The following is a 22,205-nucleotide window of genomic DNA, read 5'->3' as shown; positions in this document are numbered from 1 at the left end:
AACCACTAAGCTAGGAGAAAGGACGGCCTTATACAGCATTTGTTTATAAAACAGCGGAGAGGCTGTGTAAAGGCAGCTTAACAAAAAAACAGATCCTTAACAAATTGTTATTGGTATATTTTCCCTCAATTTAAAAAGGTGTTCTTCTTAATAAAAATTTAAAAGCAGTACTTCACAGGGATTTAGATATAGATATATATAGATATATATATATATATATATATATATATATATATATATGTGTATATATATGTATGTATGTATATATGTATGTCTATATATATATGTAAATATGTATATGCATATATATGTGTCTGTATGTGTATATATATATATATATATATATATATATATATATGTGTGTGTGTGTGTGTGTGTGTGTGTGTGTGTGTGTGTGTGTGTGTGTGTGTGTATGTATGTATGTGTATATGTATATATGTATGTGTGTGTGTATATATGTATGTGTATATATATGTTGATATGTGTATATATATATGTATATATATGTGGATGTGTATATGTATATATATATATGTATATATATATGTATATGTAGATATGTGTATATGTAGATATGTATATATATGTATATATGTTTATGTATATATATGTTTACATAACCTCTTTAACACACTACTTCTCCGCTGCGAAGCGCGGGTATTTTGCTAGTTTCTAATACTTGGTTGAAAACCCTTTGCTGGCAATGACAGCCTGAAGTCTTGAACTCATGGACATCACCAGATGCTGGGTTTCCTCCTTTTTAATGCTCTGCCAGGCCTTTACTGCAGCGGCTTTCAGTTGCTGTTTGTTTGTGGGCCTTTCTATCTGAAGTTTAGTCTTCAACAAGTGAAATGCATGCTCAATTGGGTTAAGATCAGGTGACTGACTTGGCCATTCAAGAATTTTCCACTTTTGCTTTAATAAACTCCTGGGTTGCTTTGGCTGTATGTTTTGGGTTATTGTCCATCTGTATCATGAAACGCCGCCCAATCAATTTGACTGCATTTAGCTGGATTTGAGCAGACAGTATGTCTCTGAACACCTCAGAATTCATTCGGCTGCTTCTGTCCTGTGTCACATCATCAATAAACACTAGTGTCCCAGTGCCACTGGCAGCCATGCACGCCCAAGCCATCACACTGCCTCCACCATGTTTTACAGATGATGCGGTATGCTTTGGATAATGAGCTGTTCTACAGAACCAAAATTAGAAAAAAAGTTGTCTCTGCCCAAATATTTATGGACCTAACTGTAGTTGGGATGCCAACCTTGCCAACTCTATTTCATTTCAAAAGCAACAGGCATGCATAAAGAATGCTGGCAGTCACCTCTAGTTCACCCTCTGGTGGTCGTTCCGAGTGTCAACTGGATGATAATATGCATACAAGACTGCAAGATAAACCCCCACCCTACTCAGAAGGGGGTGGGTAGGGTTGATTTCACCCTACAGTATTTTTACGACAAATGAGAAACATGTGTACCAAGTTTCATGAAAATCGCTCCAGTCGTTCAGAAGTGATGCTGGAACATACATACATACACACACACATACATTGACTTTCATATACATAGATTCACTCAATCTAATGCCCCACTTTGCACCGTGGTTCCCAAAGTGTATATGAAAATAGCTGGTGGCTGGGGGATCATAGCAGAATTTCTAAAATAAAAGAAAAATGCCTTATTAACAAATACTTATCTTGTATCAAGTCAAGTCAAAATGGGGCGCATGCACTGGTACAGTGCGTTGCCGCACCCACTACACAACGAAACAACTCAAGATCCCGGTTTGCAACCCCCGAGGCAGACACGACGGTTCAGTCCCACCCTCCAGAAAAGACCCTCTTTCTGCCACAGCCAGGTCTTACGTGGGCGTCCCCTTGGCCTGGTCCAGCCACTCTGGTCCTCAACAATGTGGATCCTGTGAGCCGGACTGGGAATTGCACCTCATGGCCATAGTGCTGTAACTAATGCTCCCTCACAATGCATGTAATGTGCCTCATTCAGGACTGTGTGAGCAATCGCTCATTCAACACAAAGTCAAACCAGTGGTACCCAAGGATTCTCCAGAGAGACACAGTACTGAATGAGTCCAGTCTTCATCTCAGATCATGGGATAGCATCCATGTCTCACAACCATACAGCAAGACAGGAAGCAGCAGGACTCTAAAGACTTGGACCTTTGTCATTTTGTATAGATATCGGGAGCGCAACACACCCCTTTTCAATGACCTCATGACCCCACATGCTCTCTAATGAATGTCACTGCTGAGGTAAGTAAACCTCTCAATAAGGTCAACACTCTCTCCATAGACAGACACACTGTTGATGGCTGCATCTAAGAGATCATTAATGGCCTGGATCTCGGATTTTATTTAGGACACTCTCAAGCTCAGACACTCAGACTCCTCGCTAAGTCTCTCAAGAGCCCCGATCAGAACCTCCATTGACTCTGCGAAGATCACCACATCATCAGCAAAGTCAAGATCAGTAAATCTTTCTTCACCAACAGATATACCACAGCCACTGGACCCCATGACCTTGCCCAACACCCAGTCCAAGCAAGTATTGAACAGTACATGTATGAGCAAGAACCCGCCCCTGACAAACCCCAGAATCAACTGGGAAAAATGCAGAACCTACTACTAGGTAACAGTGATGACGTAATGATTAAAAATAATTAGCATGTGCTTTCTTGAACATGGTGGAAAGTACAGGAAACACAAAGAAAAACTGTGCTACTGAGTAACAGATGGCGCCAATATTTCAATTATTTGATAACTATTTTACTGCCGCTCAGCTGCTGTTTGTTTATGAATGGGGTTGAGTATGGTAATGGTGGGGGTGCAAACAAAATTCTTGCCCAAAAGTGGGTCGTACCTTAAAAAAGTTTTGGGAACGACTGTTCCAGCACATAGCACAATTAAAATCAAAAACAGAAACAGCATTTACATGCTCACAATTGCTAACTGAATATCCAAACACAACTTAAGTATTCCACACTTGTAAAAGTCTTTGATTTTCCAAGTCTTAGATCAAACAATCAAGAGAAATTACTTACTCGTATGACTTCTGGACATGCATAATGTGGAGATCTGTGAAAAAAAGGAGTTCTCATTAGAATATTAAGATAAATGTTTCAACTCACTGTGTATATTTGCAAATACAGTAATTTATCACAACAATCTCTTCTGTCAGTGTCTGTCTCACAAAGGAATACTGTTGTAACAGTCCCTTAGTTTAGTCCCTTTTGGAAATGTCAATCTCATTCTTCAATGTTGCAGTACCAATCTTTATTTTTTGTGTCAAACTGGTTGTGCAAAGTCTGAGTCAACTGGCCTCTCGATAATGTTTAGTATCTTGATTCTACAATATGTGACAAACAGAAAACCATTATGATACCTGATTACCTTTTTTTTTTAATTATCATTCAAAAAGTTCTAAAAAATACCACACTTCTCATATTAAGGAAATGTATAACAATTACAACATATAACAATAATGTACACATACTTAAAAAATTACTGGTTAAACAAATAAAATTACAGTAAAATGAATTAACCCATTAATGCTAATCATTAGTACAAATACAAGAAACTACACCGTCACTATCAGCCAGCATATTGTAACACTTTCAGCAAGTTTTTAGAGATGAATTATTCTAATCAACAAAGGAAAGCAGAGCATTGTTGATATCTCAAATTTAGACAAGTAAGGGTCGATCAAAAACATTTGAGGAGAAACACCAGTAAAATCAAACATGTTTATAATCCCATCCATCATCCAACCCGCTGAATCCGAACAAAGGGTCACGGGGGTCTGCTGGAGCCAATCCCAGCCAACACAGGGCACAAGGCAGGAAACAATCCTGGGCAGGGTGCCAACCCACCGCAGGACACACACAAACACACACTAGGGCCAATTTAGAATCGCCAATCCACCTAACCTGCATGTCTTTGGACTGTGGGAGGAAACCCACGCTGACACGGGGAGAACATGCAAACTCCACGCAGGGAGGACCCAGGAAGTGAACCCGGGTTATTCAGTTTTCTTGCAGTCTTCAATCATTAGGTCAAGAAATTTTGTAGGATCCTTCAGACTCATGTGATTCATCACGGAGTTGTATGAATTGCTGTATAAAATTTTGCCTTTACTGACTTTGCACATAACGGTGTCTGCTTCAACACACTGCCACACCTGGCATTTCTTTTCTGAAGGCTTGCTTTCTCCCACACATCTGGATACGTTTCAATCTGAAAAGTGATTTCCGTATTCCAATAATGGTTATCCACGCATTCAACTACCCATTCACACCAATAGTGAATCCTGGCATTTTATTAAAACAGAAAGGGGATGACTCACAGCTTTCCTTGGTGCTATTTTGTGAGTAAATGTTGCAACCATCAAAGCAAATTTGCTTAATCCTAAACAGTTACTTTTGAGACATGTAATCAACTGAACCATCAATAATCATATAAAATTGTATGAAAACATGCATAATCCTGGGATTTAGGATTAACATATTATAAAATATGTTTCTGGTGCCTTCTCTGCAAAACGATATAAACAAGAACAATATAATGTGTAACAGATGTAACACAATAAATCTGTTTAGTTGTCCTCTTGGATTACTCAAATTTATACCACCCAAGAGACTATGGGAAAAAGTGTCAATGGACTACAATACTGATCTTTATGCATCCAAAAGTTAACACTATTATCTTTTTCATCATTGATCAATTTTCAAAAGCAGCTCATTTTAAACAGATAAAAAAGTTCCCAAACCTTATGAAATACAGTACCAAATATTTTCATGCAAGAATTTTATATGTTATAGGGATATCCAAGTGCCTTCCACAAATGTCACCCTAGCAAGCAAGATGTACTTTTCTTGTTTACTTTTGCCTTGTTCAGTTGCTGGTTATGTGATCAATGTCAGCCAGCTGATATTAAGGCAGTGTACATATAACATAAGTTGAAATATATGGTTCAGTTCCTGTTTTTGCAAACATATTTTTTCATTTGGTAATCATGACTAAGCATTTTCAGCTAGTGCTTTGACATTTGCTTTATTAGCATTTTGGTGTACTGAACCCTTGTCTATCCCTGTCTTAGAATCATTCTTTGCAATATTTATCTCCTGGTAATTATTTTTTTTAACACACAAGCAAATTGACTTGTGCCCTTGCATTAGGCAGGAAGACGTTATATCTCTATAGACTGTTGCATATGAAGGGGCCTGATACATGTTGACTAGGCAAGAATGAATCTCCAAAAGCATATTATTCTGTATATCATTAGAAATTCAACTGATAGCACAATACTTTATTGTTGCAGGTCCTGACATCCATAATAACTCAGTTCTGAAATAAGAAATATATAGTATAAACTACAAATGCTAGAAACTTGAAACTAATGTAATTAGTACAAAAGAATTAATCTTTGACTACTTACAAATTCAGTGCTCACAAAAATCTCCTTAAAACTCAAACTTATTTAACACTATGTTTGGATTCATTCACACATAAGCTCACTAACTATATTCAATCACCCTTGTGATTCCACCTCAATCTTCCTGAACACATGAAAGTGAAGTTATTTGAGTGGAGGAGTGATTATAAAAAATGTTAAATAAGTGATGACTAGTCTTGCATTTGTTGATTATCAGGGTCTTAGTGCCATTCTATCCTATTCATACAGACCAACCTATCTCCTTAAATGTGACATAATTGGTTGAGATACTATGCAAGCAGCTATTTCACACTGAGCCTCGGCGCCTTTTTCTCTCAAACATTTCTCTATATTCTATTAAAACCTATGAAAAGACCAGACCAAATTCACTTCAAAAATAAGCAATAATGCAGTTAATCAAACAGAAAGTATACACACTTTCTCAAGATCATAGAAGAAAGAGCTAATTATCACTAAAAACTATAAGTAAACAAATATTTTTCTCTGTCACCTAACAAAATATAATTTGGAAGGTGTTTCTACTTTCATCTAAGGAACACCTAAAAAGTAATACAAACAGTATTAAATACTATAAAAAGGTATTACATTCTCAGTCCTGATAACTCTCCTTTGAAGTTATAGGAAGGTCAATATACCTTTGTTACTCTTCCTATGTTTTACACTAGGGATTTCATTATTTTTAAACATAATAAAGTTCACTGGATTTAGAATATAGTGAAGGCCACAGTGCAACTTGGATTAAAGTTGAAATAACTTGCCCGCAACTTGTTTCCAGCAGACTATCCCCAACCTGAAGTGATGCCATTCCAAAATCAGCAATACGTATGTTATTTTTTTCATCCAGAAGTAAATTTTCAGGCTTTAGATCTCTGTGACTGAGTACAAAAAATATACAATAAACAAAAGCAATAATAAGCAGAATAACATGAGAACTAATCACAATTTTATATGCATTGCAAACCCTGAGTAAAACTGTACTACTTAAAATCACTTTATGCTATTCATTTTTTTTTATTTTAGAATGCATTTCTCAGGGACATAATAAAAAAATTCTGAAGGCATTTTATACAAAATCCAGTGAATGAATGGATGGATGGATGGATGGATGAATAAATGAATGAAACAGTATTTCATAGTGCAGAATTCTCACTGTATATTCAACCTAAACTTTATAATGATACCTATTCAATCTTTATCTCAAAGTAACATACCTGGATGCCTTATCTAAATTGGTCTTATTTGCCAGATGGTTTTCACAATGAAGACTTTTTCTGGATGTCAGTAAAGAATGTTTACATTGATTGAAACTGCAGAGAAAAGCCATGGTGCTACCACATATTATGTAATTCCACATATTAAATGGTACCTACTATAACTTTTTTGCAATGTTCTTAAAGCTTTGGTTAATTCTTCAAATTGTGCATATACAGAGGTGACATTTTCGGTATGTTGTACAAAGACAATAAGTTTAAGCAGTGTAATTAGTTAAACTAAGATACAGCATGTTTCTCCAGGCAGTTTAAAAACTGCTGTGTTTTTCTTTTATCAGCTCCTGCAGTATAGTAACAAAACGCACATTCTTTTAGTTTGTTCCTTGGTGAGATGACACCATTCCATTAACGTGGATGCACTTGGCTCACTTTTATATAAAATCAGCTAGTTATAAATCAGTAATGAATATTTCTTTCAAGCAATCCCTTTCTCAGAATATATAAAATAAATGCTGACACATATTTGGACAAGATTATAATGGGATAACTCAAAAACTGTGCTTGTAAACACCCCAATAATTTTTAAAAATTCTAAAAGGTAAGTAACTTAAAAAGAGGTGGCCTGGGGTTTGGGTTTGGGTACCATCAAGATGGCATGGGACAGAAGACAATCCCAACAGGGAGCACAGTAAGAGACAGAAACCTGCACTTTCTGTTAAGAGTACCACTTTAATGTAAAATGAAATTTCAGAATGACTTTAACAAAAAACAGAGAGAGTGTGTACTTCTTGGAAGGTGGGATGGTGGGGAAGCCATTTAAAATGACAAAATAATAACATATAAAGGATGGCACAGATGAAAAGCTACACAAGCTGCTTATTTTTCCAAGTTTCTTTAGTACTTCAAATAAAAACATAATCTTTGATGATGTCCACCTTTTCTTTGGTATTATTTTAGGTGTAGAAAAGAGCCAATGGAGCCTTCTGCTGTTATAAGTGAAATATTAAACTTTTTTGAAAGAAGTTTTCCATGTGTCTCATTTAAAAATGCTGCATTATAACAGTGTGTTGCTTTAGAATGGGAAATAAAACTGAACCATCTACATTTGGAAATAAACGATCCTACCAGAAGATAACAATTTAATAAAGATGGAAAGTTACGTAGTGCCACTGGATTATAAAATCAGAATGCATCCAGTAGCAACGCGGAGGTGGATATTTCATATTATTTTGAGTGCCTCTGGAACAAATGACTCTTATTTAATGTTTATGAATAAATGCACCCTAAACAAGAAATTGCTGAAAGTACATTAATGGCTAGGTAATAAAAAAACATAGAAATGCAGTAAACACTTTCTAGTGCCAGTTAGGGGAAAAAAACACAAAGAAAGAAATTTTACTTTAAATAAAAATGAAGCAATTATACTCAATATAGAGATTCTCACCAGATAGAATGGCTGTGACAGAAATCAAGAGCTGAGATAATCTGTCGGAAGAACTTGCGTGCCTCCTTTGGAGTTAGTCTACCCTTCTTGACCAGATAGTCAAACAGCTCTCCCCCTGACACGTGTTCTAAGACTAAATACCTGCCATAAAGATAGATGGTCAGCATGATCTTATAGAAAGACAATTAGTACTTTTGCTCAACAGTTTGTGCCTTAGAATTTTATAGAGAAAAACCTGGAAATTTCTATATACTGCATACATAAATAGTACAACCACAAAAATTATTTATTTTCAATAACTATGAAAATGGTAAAACTGACTAATATCTTCAAACACAAATAGTAATAAATACTTTCAATTAGGGGAAAACATAAAGGATCCATGTACAGAAAAATGGAATTCAATGTTGTTTTTCATATAGTGTTAACTTATTATTAATTTCATAGGTAACTTTAGCTAGAAAACAAGTTTATTATAAGAATGCCACATTATAATTAAAACTTTGAAAACATCTGAATTTGATTACTCTAAGAATATTTGATGATGAAAACTCTATTAATATAAAAAGGGCTCTCAGATCACTTAAGAGTGATATAGTTGTTAAAAGAATAGACACAAAAAGTAGAAAAATCTGCCCTACTTCTTACATAACATGGTATGTGATTATTCAGTCATGTGAATATATGTATAGAAGATGAGACATTGAAAAATGGATGAAGACCAGAAGTAAATAAATTTTAACAGTATATAAATGAGTACCTTATCAGTTAAACTTTCTATTGGATAGATTGCTTGAAAAATAATCCAATTCAGGTTTGCGGTATAGAGCGGGTACTAAACATTACACTATCATCCCTTCCTTGTTTTTAATATGATCCCCTAATTATTAATTATTGTTGGGAGGAAGCAGATGAAGCTTAATGGAGGAATGGAGATGGAAGAAATCAAGAGAAAGAAGAGAGAGAGAAAAGGACTGTGAACCGTGTACTTTGGTGCTCTGTACAGTGATGTGCTTTGGAGAGCAAGGAAAAGCACTTCCCTAGTCTTGAATAAAAGTGTGTTGTGTGCTGCACTAATGTTTCTGCCTGACCGTGTCAGGCTAGGGCAGCTATACGTGCCCCCGTGCTCCACATTATGCATTACAGCCGTTCAATTTGCAAACAACTTTTATGAAGTGCAATTTGGTGGTAATATAAATTAACAAAAAGTAGTTTCTAAACTGCAGAGCAATGTATATTTTATAGCAATATGTATTTCACAAAGGTGTTGTAGGCATTTTAATAAACATCTTACAGAAAAACTGTCAATTTACTACCTTTTTATTTTAAATAGGTTTGTAAATTATGTTAAAGCAACTGGTTGCATAAATGGTTATCTTCAGAACAGTGATATAATTTAATGTAACTTTACCTACACTTGTACCTAATAAGCTTTTTCTACTGTTTTTAACCAATAGTAACACTAACACTATTCTCTTCATAAGTACAAATAGTGTTCCAAACAACTCTTTAATTTTAATGAGCTAAAATTAGGGTTAGTTAATTCTGTGATGTGTCATTTGTCACCTCAAATTAGAGTTATCCAATTTTAGGAACTGGTGAACACTAGATGATTTGTACTGTACTTCTCTACAGGTTAACCAAGAATAACTACTTAAGTTAACATACACATCTTTTAAATGCAGGGGTAAGCTGAAGGAGCTGTATGAAAAATGTGTGAAAATCTTTCAAAGTATACACTTACACTGCCTCAGCTGGGATATGAACAGAGGATTCTAGTACTGCAAGGCAGCAGTGCTAAGTCTACCACTGTGATAGATACACTGTATATAATATACTAAACAAACAGCACCTGATAATTGCTATATGTGAATATGAAGTGCAGAACAAATCTCATGAATCAGCTAATCTTACATATCTCACAAATGGTTTCTGTTATTCTTATAGGTTTCTGGCTCCTTATTTTATACAACACTCTTAAATATTTAAGGTTGTTAAATAACACAATATACCTCCTCATGGCTGCTTCTCTACTGCATTTAGTGATAAAAATAAACTAAATGTCACTTATATTTAAATGCTACTTAACACTCCCAAACACTGCTATACTTACAAATACTTGTTGTTTTCATATACATCATGAAGTTTCAACACATGAGGATGTTCAATTAGCTTCAGGATTGCTATCTCTCGTTCCACCTACACAAAACAAGAACTGGCAAGTCAATACAAGATTTCAAATTCAAATATTCCACTCTACAAATTCAAGTTCAAGTTTATTACTATGCATATTAAGTACAATGAAAGTCTTTTTGTATGTCTCCTGAGAAGAGAACAGTTGACAACAACAAAATACCAACAAATACACAAACACAAAAGTATACAAGGTATGCAATATGCACTGTATATATATCATATACACCAGGGGTGGGCAAAGTCATTCCTGAAGGGCTGCAGTGGCCGCGGGTTTTTGTTCCAACCCAGTTGCTTAATTAGAAAACAATCCTTGCCAATAATTACATTTCATGGCTTGTTAGTGCTTTCACTCTGCTATGTCAAGTCATTCTCATATCCTAGATTTTTTTTTCCATTCTAAAGATATCATCCAAATACTTTGAAGTTTAAAACGGATGGGTAATTCTCAATCCTTCACTTTTTTCTCTTCTCTTTCCTTCCAAGTATTTAATTAAATCAAATAGTGCACGATAAATACACACAGGTGTAAAGGGTAACAAGCAAAATGGATAATTGCTAGTTTCTTTTGTCATTTGCATCTTATTGCTAATAAGGAGCAATTAAAAACCGAGAATGCAGCTGTTTAAGACTTAAATAAGCAATAAGGGTTCAAAATCTTAATTAGGGAGATAAGTAAAATGAAGCAGAAGATGTTTCTAGAGCAATAAGTGCTTCTTATTAAGCAACTGGGTTGGAACAAAAACTTGCAGCCACTGCGGCCCTCCAGGAATGACTTTGCCCACCCCTGAAATATACAATATATACAGGTCAAATTCCGTTACAACGAAGTGCCAGGGACCTAAAAATATTTTGTTGTAATGAAAATTTTGTAGTAATAAGATTCTCTATTGTCACTATAGTGCTTTCTTTAACTTGCATCCAGGTGTTTGCAATCATTTCAATAGCTTCTTTCACGTTAATTTTCATCTCCTCCTGTCTACAAGTAATGCTGATGAGAATTCTTCTCAGCATTTCCTTGCGATAATACACTTTCAGGGTGCGAATGATGCCCAAATCCAATGGCTGAAGCACTGCCGTGCAACTGGGTGGGAGGAACTCAACCTGAGCATTATCTAAATGTGGAAGCATGTTGTGGGCCGCACAGTTATCAATCAGAAGCAGAATCTTCCTTTTCTTCTTCATATCCTTCAAAATGTCTTGACCCATCTAAGCTTGCTGGTATGCTTTACACTCGGAGGGAAGTAATGTAATGCGCTTAAAACATCCAGGATTGGTCGACTTGCCAATGATGAGAGGAATAACTTGGTATCTGCCAGTTGAATTGCAGCAAAGTAGGGCTGTCAACCTTGGTTTAGATTTTTTTCCTCCTTGGCATGGATCACCTTTGAGTTCTAAAAGTGCGATGCGGTAGCAGCTGGTAGAAGCAGCAATCTCTTCAGCCTCATAAGCTGAAATGATTTTCCTAATTTCACCTGCACGCCATTCATTTGCTTTTTCAATTGGAACTGCAGATTCTTCTCCAAAGATTGCTTTGGCTGCAATTGAAAGTGAATTAGCCAACTCCAGCTGGGAGTAAAATCTTCGTGGCCCAAGGAGATACACAGTGAATTTGCTTTTTCTTGAATGAGTGGCTGACTAATAGGAATGTTTCTTGAATGAGCATCACTGAACCACATAAAAACTGTGTTTTTGATGTCTTCAAATACAGCAGTTTGCATACATTTGCGCTGAGGCCCAAGGTTTGCAACCCAAGATTTTTCTTCTATTTTTGCTCAGTCTTTCAAGAAAGTTGACAGTGTCGATGGCAAAATTCCGAATTCACTGGCAACGTCTTTTTGCTGGAATCGAGAGCCACAAAAAATTTCAAGTTTTTTTTCTAATGTGAATTGTCACTTTTTCGTGTCTGCCATTACTATAGGAGGGTGACAATGAGTTAAATTCCAATGGATGTTTTTCAAATGTTGACAAACAATAAGCAAAAGGTATCACTGAAAATCACAGAAAACAAACACAGCAAAAAAACAGTACGAGGAACGTTGGAAGAAAGAGAAATATTTACAATGTTTCTATTCGGGGATCTTTGTGCACAACTGAGCTGCAACCACAGAACTAACTGCTCAGGGGCACAGCACATGTGTGAAAAACAGTTCACACAGCAGCTCCCTTCTCCTGTTGCAAGAGGCACAGTGATAGGACAGATAAGGCAGGCAATTATCTGGGGCCCAGAATTGGGAGGGGACCCCAGAGGGTATTTGTTTACATAGATACTCACTGCAACGACAAATCTACTGGAATTCCCCTTGAAGCAGAGCATCGACACACTACAACGACACAATCAGAAACCCCACTTAGGCAGGGCCCCAATCTTTGGTGCGAGAGTGTCAGTGATGAACGTTACTCTTTTATTAACGCTAAATGTAATCAGAACCACAGGTTTGGAAGCAAAAATTGGATTGACTCTGTTTAGGCAATTTGGCTAATTCTGATTCAGCTTAAGTCTCTCCAGACCTCACTGTTTTCAGTGGCCAAAATCAGCAGCACTAATTCAGCCAATGGGTAACTGGGTAACAGATGGGGGTCTAAGCAGTCAAAACATAGTCCCTCAATATTCCTGACTATTCCTATCACTGTTGCCTCTGGTGAGAGAAGTTTCTTTCTTTAAAACTGTTTACTATGTGCCAGGAGAGGCTTGTAGTCTGAGCTGCAACTTCAATATTGTGCAGTGTTCAAAGGTCTTTGAATCTCAAGGACATAGCAGCTGCATTTGCTATAGACAAATCCCACGAACAGCGATTCTGAAAGTTATAGTAATACCTTCACTAGCAATTTCTTTACTTTTTTTTAATTTATATTATGTGCAGTTTTATTTGTGGTTTAAAATGTTACAATGTGCAATTTGTATTTTTGTTACCATGTACACCATATATTTAGTCACATTTTATTTACTTTTTCATTTATCTAGATTTTGAAAAATTTTTTTTTTTTAATTTTTTATGCAGTTTTATTTATTGTGGTGTTTAATCTAATCTGTTTTTAACAAAATTAAAATAAATGATTTGTTTTTAGTAAATCCTTGCTGTTGATTTTATTAAATTACACTTTACACTAAAATAAGACATTTTATCATGTTGAGACTTAGGTGAAGGTGCATTTTAGGGGCTCCATTAAGTTTTTTTTGCCTGGGGCTCCCAGAGTCCCTTGAATCACCTTTGTTTGCTGCTTTGGGTAAGTTAACTAATAAAGTACAAAAAGTCACTTCTCTGGAAATAAATGGAAGGGGAAAGCAATTATGTAAGCGTGTATAAGGATGAATTCAATTCAGTTTATCTACAGATTATTATTGTAAAGGTCCAGCATTACCAACGTTTAGCTAAATGGTGTTTGAAATAATTAATAACATGGGAAAGGTGCAGCTGCCATAACCGACATAAACATAGGACTGGTTTATAAATGGAGAGTGGCATTGGGAGGTGTGGTATGGTGGGTTATGGCTTAGAAAGAGTGGCCTTATTTTAACAAATAAATAATCAGATGCGCTTGTGCTGCAGAATGGAGGAGGTGTGAACGATCGTCTGCTAAGGCGGCTTGTTTCTGGGTTGGTGTGAGATGGTTGGCCACCTATGTGTTGCCTTGCCAGCATGTGCGGCGTGGCAATCAGACCTTCAACCACTCCCCAGTATATAAAAGGGGAATGTATGTTCAAGAAGGGGAAGAGAATCAAAAGGAAAGGAGAACAGAGGAAAATGAAAGGATGTTAAAATATGGATGGATGGATGGATGGATGGAGTGAGAGAGAGAGAGCGAGCAAGCAGGCAGGTGTTTTGTTCTCATATGACAGGTCATCTAGTTACGTTATTGACAGTGTCGGGTTCAAGAGGCTCCCAAAATGGAAATGAGAGCATGGAGCCAACCCACACCGTTACAGGAGTTGGGAGGATTCAGTGACTTCAGTGACCCCGATCTTGTGTGCCCAGCCCATGATCTTTCAGTCCCAGATATACATGAACAATCACGGCTGAGTACCGTTCATATTCTTATTATACAATAAATCAGTTCCTTTCCTTGTTCTTAAGTATATAATTTTAACAAATTAACATTTTAATTGATATTAATAGCTAGATTGGAAACTTATTTCCGTTCCTTTCCTCATTTCTTAGGTTAATATTGATACTGATTTTATGGTAGTATTTAAGCTAGTATCTATTAATATTGTATTAATTAGTATAATAGTATTTATGCTATTATCTAATATTGTATTAATGGATATTTTTCAGTTGCTAATTACTATATACTACTCTATTATGTATACTTTCAAAAATGTTATGTTTAAGAAAATTAAACAATTGGTCACAGAGCCTCCACCACTAACACACATCAATCAAAGACATTTTCACTTCACTTGAATTGCAATATTCTGTGTATGAAAGCTATTGTGCCACCACAGTTCTATTTGTGCTCTGTTTTTAACTCCATTGTAAAGTGCTGTTAAAAAGCTCTTATTTCATGTAGTCTGTTAACACATGTAATTGCATTTTATTATCACTATTACTTTTCAATACGACTCACTGTCACAAAACTATTTCACAAACAAAAATGTAATAACTGACAGTTAGATAAAGCAAATACAAAACTTTCATTATCAGCTAACTTAGTCACCAAACACACCTGAATATTACGCCATGCATACATTGTATAGCTTGTTCAATTCTGTGCTAAGATGCTTAGCAATAGTCAGCTCATCATCTCACATGATTCCTACTGTAGATTTATCTAATATTCAAGAGTACTTTTCATGTATGATCATTACTGATATGCATTGTGGATTCTAGTTTTTATAGTTCTACTATCTTCTTAGGATCCTAAGTGTTTCGCCTGTTATTACCCTACAATTTGCATTTAAAGTTGTGAAAGAAAGTTTAGTCTTTTCTGTGTACTAACTCATTTACAGGATGCTGTCTGTTTTTGTCAACAAGTGTGGATACAGTTCTCTAAATCTGTCATCTGCAATTAAATAAATGTGGCTAAATCCAAAAGGTAATTTATTGAGTGATGCAGAACCAATGGTATATGTCTCATAAGTTCTTTAGACACAAAATCAAACATTTGAAATGTTTATTATGTCTTCTGGCAACATAACCATAACATATTTACTCAAGACCAGATCTTCAGTCCAATTATGTATATTTTTATGTACATTTTTAGGGCATTTTATATGCAGTACTTGAGAAAAGGAGATTTGTGAGAGCAAACAAAAACTTTCAATTTTGTTTTCTCTTTAGTTTTGCAGATTTTACCAAGTGGCTTCACAACTAATAAATAAAAGATAAAATTATAAATAAATAACAAAATATTAATAAACACTGCTTGAATTGTTAGATCTTACTATCGTTATGTTATTTTTTCATTATCTGTAAATAAATGAAATCTTTAACAAATAACAAAATTTTGAGAGGTACAATAAATGTTCTGCTTGTTCTGTGACTAAAGAATAACATAAGCAAAACTAACCTTTCAGTAAATGTGTACAATTCTATGCATTTTAATAAAAGTAAAAAAAGTATTATGAAATAAATACCAATGCTTACCTTCATGAGAACAGACTCAGACAGTTTCTCCCGATTCACAATTTTAATGGCAACTTTCTGGCCAGTTATGCAATGTACTCCTAGTTTCACCAGCCCTTCATTAATAAAGAAACAAAAAAGAACATTTCAGAATTATTCAGTTTATTTTAGTTTAGCAATGTTCTTGTATCATATTGTCAAATCCTGGATTCTACAAATCAGGGTCTGTAAAGGCTTATTTTTGCAGCTATTTAACCTTGTATATTTAGCTCAAGTTATACTTTAATTATACAGTAGATTAAATGTTTAACTACACATTGTTAAGAGTAAATGCACTTTAGTTCAGAATACTTTAAATAATTTAAAGGAAGGAAATTATACTCCATAAAATGTTTCTATTTGCAGAGAAAACTGAAAAATACTTTCAATCACAAATCCATAAACCTGTGCAAATACAGAAAAATACCTAGGGATTTTCAGTGTTTTACGTACAATTTCTCTCATAAAACAGATATACTTATCCTAATCAATAATTAATCTGGAAATAAAAATATGAAATTGCCCTACACAGGCATTTGAACATAATCTTAGAAGGGATGCCTGCTATCTTAAGTCAGGCTGAAAGAATTTTCAACTACCCTGGATACAGGGCTCTTACAAACTGCTATTATCCAAATTAAACCTTAAAATGCAAGGCTCAATTTTAGGTTGATAGAAGAATAAAGGCAAGAAAAAATTAATTTGTCAAAGTCTTTTTAATTCTATGTGCAATAATTTATTACAATAGGAAATTTTCACTTTAAATTGTAAAAGTATATACATTTTAAAAAGATGCAAATATATGCACAATATAACTCAAGTAAGCCTTACAAAGTATACTGTAGGTTTCCCACAAAAATCTCATCCAGAAGCAGGGGCACAGCATTGGAGAGGGGAACTGGTTGGGGTGGGGAGGGGGCTCCCTGTTGAAAATCTTTATTGTTTTGGTCACCATTTCTACTATATTATGGTGTTTACGATTACACAGATGGTTATCATTGTTTTGCTGTTTTACTATATGGGCATTAAAAAAATCAGAGAACTGAACTTTTCCATTTAATTTTAATAATAATAATAAACAATTACATAAATAAGTTAATACATAATAAATAAAAATCAATTAACACAAACAGAATTTTTAATTAAAAAAACTTTTTTTCTAAATAAAGATGAAATAATTAAGTACAACTCTTACAGAAGAACAAATTAACAAATAGATTATTTATAAATAAGTGCACACTGACTCACTTTTCTATTTCACGGGAAATGCTAATTTGCTACTTGAAATTCTCTCCATGAAAAGTATTTTGTTGGTGATGTTTACTCATCTTAGAAATCAAATATTACATTACTGATGCATTACATGACTACCTTCATTTTACTTGGAACAAACCACTTTAAAATATTAAGTATGATGATCGTATTCAAAAGACGTTCATTCTTTATTGGTTTGTGGTTCTACAAACATAACATTTTTTAAATTGTTATTTTAATGAAACCAAAAGATTCACTATGTATTGAAAATCTGAGGCCAGGCAAGCTAAACTTTCAAAGTTTCATAAAATACTGTACTAATAAATCACTAATAAAAGGTTGCTTTCTTGTTTTGAAAATACACCCTGGACTGTCTAATGGCTGTCATGAGAAAAAATAACAAAATAAAGTTGCAGTGGGATTTTACCTGCACATTCACACTTGTAGCAGCCTGTTTGAATACAGTACGTAGCAGCTACTGCAGTGGCAATCTTTGTGGAGTGGAAGTTCACCACTAAATTTTCTATTTACAGGAAACATTGTATGTATCTAATGCATCCATGCATGCACAATTGTTATTTGTTATGAGTTTAACAATCTCTGAGGCAGATACACATTGTCAGTCAGTCATTTTCCAACCCGTTATATCCTAACACAGGGTCACGGGGGTCTGCTGGAGCAAATCCCAGACAGCACAGGGCGCAAGGCAGGAACAAATCCCCAGGCAGGGTGCCAGCCCACTGCAGGGCAAGATACACATTGTAAAGTGCATTTTACAACATCTATAAATATAATCATAAATAATATTTTGCAATTGCTTCCTCAGATAGTTATGATGTGTCACTATGATTCTACAATAGTATTACACCACTACATTAATTTATGTCTTCCATACAGTATCACCAAAACACTAATTTTTTTAAAACAGAAGTGCTTGCTAAAACAAGTTTTTTCTGTTGTTAAATGTGCAAATCAAGTTGGTAACATGGAGAGTCTTATTATTAACTCTGATAGCTTTTACATTTTAATATCATTAATTTTCCTATTAGACCATAGTGTAAGTTGAAGTAAATTAACATACAAAAATCCTGAACCATATCTTAGTCATAAGATACATTTCATTCACTTAAAAACTGTGATTTTTCCTATAGCCATGTCTGTCTATCTGTCTGTACATATGAAACAATTCGGCTCCCAATGGACCAATTTTGTTTAAACTTAGCATACTTATTTTTCAAAGAAATATGTTAGGATGGTTCAATTTTGAGATAATTTTAAGATATTTACATTTTTTTTTATAATTTCAAAATCTTTAAGAATTATTGGTGAATTTGGAAACTCATCTGTCTTAAACCAGAGAAGCATTCTATGTTACTTCAACTACAGATTATTTTACTGCTGTTTCAGTTTTACCTTGAGATCTGTTACTTCAATGTGTATTGTCACACACATGCGTATGGGAGGCAGCTAAAGGGCTTGAGTAAGGGCAGTACTTAGGCACGAGGCATACCGGGATGTGCCAGAGAGCACTGACTCTTTTTCTCCCTTTCCTGTAGACCATTCCCGGGAAATTCCACCTGGCTCTCTTGACGTCACTTCCGGGACCGAGCCTATGGAAGGAGACCTTGCCGGATCCAGCCCCTGTGATGTCACGTCCGGGCTTGAACCATTGGCTGAAGACCTTCATGAGCCTGACCCCTATGATCTCACTTCTTAACTTCCCCTTTAAAAGCCTTCAGCTTTTCCCTATTCCCTCAGTTCTGTTTTGGACTTGGTTATGTGCACCTCAGTGCCATTTTCATTTAAACAACTTTTGCAGCCAGGAAACCAATTATACGGGTGGCTGCCCCAAACCTTTCTATGACTCTGTGTCGAGTTTGTGACAGTATATATATTTTATTTTATCTTTTATTCATTCAGCAGCTGCTCCTGAAGGAAAAACAGTTAAACACCTGCAGCTGTGCAGTTCTCCTCTGCCCTGTCCCATGCTATTCTCTGTGGCTGGGCAGCATCTTACACAAACCTCAATTAAAGCAGCTCAATTTTCCTGCTCCTTGAATTCAAAGAGGGCAAGTGACATAAAATTCATGCTTGTCAAAGTAAGAAATAAAAGCAACTGAAAAATTAAATCTGTACTACAGTTAGCCACAGATCCTCCATATCCAGTAACTAACAACATACATTTTTTCATGACTTGAGTTGAAATCAGCTATGAAAGCAATTTTAGAAACATTATATTGTAAATTGGTATTAAAAACATATTTTATATATTCTACTAATGCATGTAACTACATTTTATTATGAATTTTTTATTATGCTTCAACTTTTCAAAAATATCTAATAAACAAAATTGTGATAGCAAACTCTTAGATGAGTTGTGACTAGAACTTTTTAAAACACTCCAACTTTCAACCGGCTAAGCAAGTCTATAAACCAGTGGCAGTTGGTAGTCTTTCAAACAGGGGAAGCATGTTTTAGGCCTACATCATAAAATTGGTCAATTATTGCATCAAGCTAATTAAATGTAAATTCTGCCCTTCTTTCTTTTAGTAGGAAATGGCCATGTGACTCTGTCATACCAAGTGGGAGTCTTTTCTAGAGACTTGACCAGTTTTCTCTCAATGGCCAACAGAGCAAGGTTGATTAAACAGTTTTGGACCATTGTGTTGCGGCTGTATGCCTTGAACAAACCCCGGGCAGGGCGCCAGCCCACCACAGGGCGCGCACACACACATACACCGACACACCAAGCACACACTATGGACAATTTAGAATCGCCAATGCACCTAACCTGTATGTCTTTGGACTGTGGGAGGAAACTCATGCAGACACGGGGAGAACATACAAACTCCACGCAGGGAGGACCCAGGAAGTGAACCCGGGTCTCCTAACTGCGAGGCAGCAGCGCTACCCACTGCGCCACCGTGCTGTTCGAGATCGAATATAGTGTTCAAATTTTAAACTTTAAGTCAGAGATTTGTAGATCGTCTAATTCATGTTGCCATCAGGGAAAAGCAGTGTTTCTTCCCAATGAAGAGGCGTATCTGCGAGAATTAAAAGATTTGTTGTTTGGTAAAAGTGAAATCCACATACACTAGCGACAGAGACGTGAAGTGGCTGGTGCGTAGCACAGGCCGGGGGGGTTGGCGAGCTAAGCGAGCTGGGGGCGAAGCCCCCTAGTTACTATAAAGAATGAACAGGTAGAAATGACAAACAAATCATCAGGCTTTGCTTTTTAAGCATATGATGCATCTTTAAAATTGTCAAATTAAAAATCAACTGTATTCCAGCTTCTTTCTTATTTAGATACTTATGTATGACACTTTGTTATGTATGCCATAACAAAATAACCCTCATGTCTTATTCCAGATAAGGTAAATCTGTTGTTATTTTAGCATCACTGCACAGAAAAGTGTTGATTTGGCAAGCAGTATAAGCTATAGCTTCTACAGTCCTGGCCACTGCAGCTTTGCACCACATTACATATTACAGAGGAGTTGTGGTCATCTTATTTTACAATAATAACTGCATTTAAAAATCATGAATTTATGAAGATATACATGGCAAATATCCCTTATGGTCTTTAAGTCATACTTAACCCATAAGTATGAGTGAACACAAGTCAATTACAAATAAGGTCCACCTGTATTTACATTTATTTAATTTCACAACACTTATCCAAAGCAATTTATATAAAATACAAAACACAATGAAGACCATATCTCTAAAACTGGAACAATTTACTTGATTACAGTTCCAGTGTAAGCTGGTACTAGAAACTGAAACACTAGTTTTATCATTTTCAACCTAACACCTTAGTTAATTTACAGTATTCCACACACATAGTTGTACTAAATCCTCTTTTACAAACAAACAGTATTTACAAAGAAATATATGTCAACAGTATAATCACAGAGTTAATATTTCTATGCTATACTGGTCATCCAGGTCATACTAATTTTTGTGATCCACTCATAAATGTCAGTGAACGTCAGTTAATGGACAATACCAGAATTGCTACTATGCATTATACAGCAAAATTCACCTAACTGTATCAAATGTCATCAGAGATCTTTTGGGGTCTGTGATGAAGTTGATCAAACTGACTAAAAACATCCAAAGACGTATATGCTGATGGACCTCACAGAAGACAATTTCCAAGAATGCTTCCAGGGTGAAAGCACTAAACTGTAATATGATTTCATTTTTACAATAAAAATTTTCTTTAATTTTCAGTCTGATTAATTTCATGAAATAGTTTGTACAATAATTACTGTGACGTTAAAAGTGTTTGAAAGTTTTATATTTGATAAATTTAGAAGTTTTTTATTTGGAAGAGTATTTACTGTAAAGCAGTGAGACATTCAAACATTATAGCACCTAAATTTAGGGAACTAAAACAACAACATAAACATGAATTAGTAAAGCACATTTTCATATAAAGTGTGTAGCTCTAAGTGCTTTACAAAAAGGAAAAGAAAAAAATTACAATTCCAAAGATAAAAAAAAAATAAAATAAGAAGCAAACAAATAAATAAGCAAAACAAAACAAAGAAGCTTCCACAGTGGAATTAAGGATAACCTAAATTGTTTCTAACTACCGGTATACTTTTTAAGTCTGTAATAATTATAATGGCTAAGCGCAGAATCTTTTTTAATAATAATATATGCTATGGTAAGATGATCAGGGACAAAATCTCCAGATAACAGGATCCTCTAGGGATCCTAGGGAAAATAAACCTCTAGGGACATCGAGGCCAAAAGATAACTAACTTTAGTGTCTGGACTCAGGAAAAAAATGCATTAACCGTAAAAACATAATCTGGCTTCCTGCCCATTAAAGAATAATTTATCAAACGTACTACTTTGGCTACAAAGCTCTTTCTCAACTGCTGATCATAAAAAAAAAAACCTGTTTGAGGGAAACTTTTAACGTTTTAATACACATGGCATATCAAGATCTCCTTTGATGTGTAATGTTATCCACGGAAGATATACTTATTACCTTTCTTGGATGCATCCTTC

At 35.3% G+C, this 22,205-nt stretch overlaps 1 protein-coding gene across 8 annotated transcripts in view; it reads right to left on the bottom strand.

Moving 5' to 3' along the window:
- LOC114660688 (serine/threonine-protein kinase BRSK2-like) overlaps window positions 1-22,205 on the bottom strand; it is a 221,142-nt gene that overhangs the window by 132,313 nt on the left and 66,624 nt on the right. For all 8 annotated transcript variants that reach the window (XM_051933874.1, XM_051933875.1, XM_051933876.1 and 5 more), the window contains exons 2-6: window positions 15,909-16,003; window positions 10,241-10,326; window positions 8,128-8,268; window positions 6,231-6,347; window positions 3,062-3,095 (exon numbers count right to left, since the gene is read on the bottom strand). In XM_051933874.1, the coding sequence (XP_051789834.1) occupies window positions 3,062-3,095; window positions 6,231-6,347; window positions 8,128-8,268; window positions 10,241-10,326; window positions 15,909-16,003 (473 nt within the window). The remainder of the gene's footprint in view (window positions 1-3,061; window positions 3,096-6,230; window positions 6,348-8,127; window positions 8,269-10,240; window positions 10,327-15,908; window positions 16,004-22,205) is intronic.

The sequence above is a fragment of the Erpetoichthys calabaricus genome, chromosome 11, assembly GCF_900747795.2.
Source record: "Erpetoichthys calabaricus chromosome 11, fErpCal1.3, whole genome shotgun sequence".
NCBI classification, from domain to species: Eukaryota; Metazoa; Chordata; class Cladistia; order Polypteriformes; family Polypteridae; genus Erpetoichthys; species Erpetoichthys calabaricus.
Note: the sequence above shows the minus strand (reverse complement) of the source record. Positions and strands in the feature narration are given on the sequence as shown.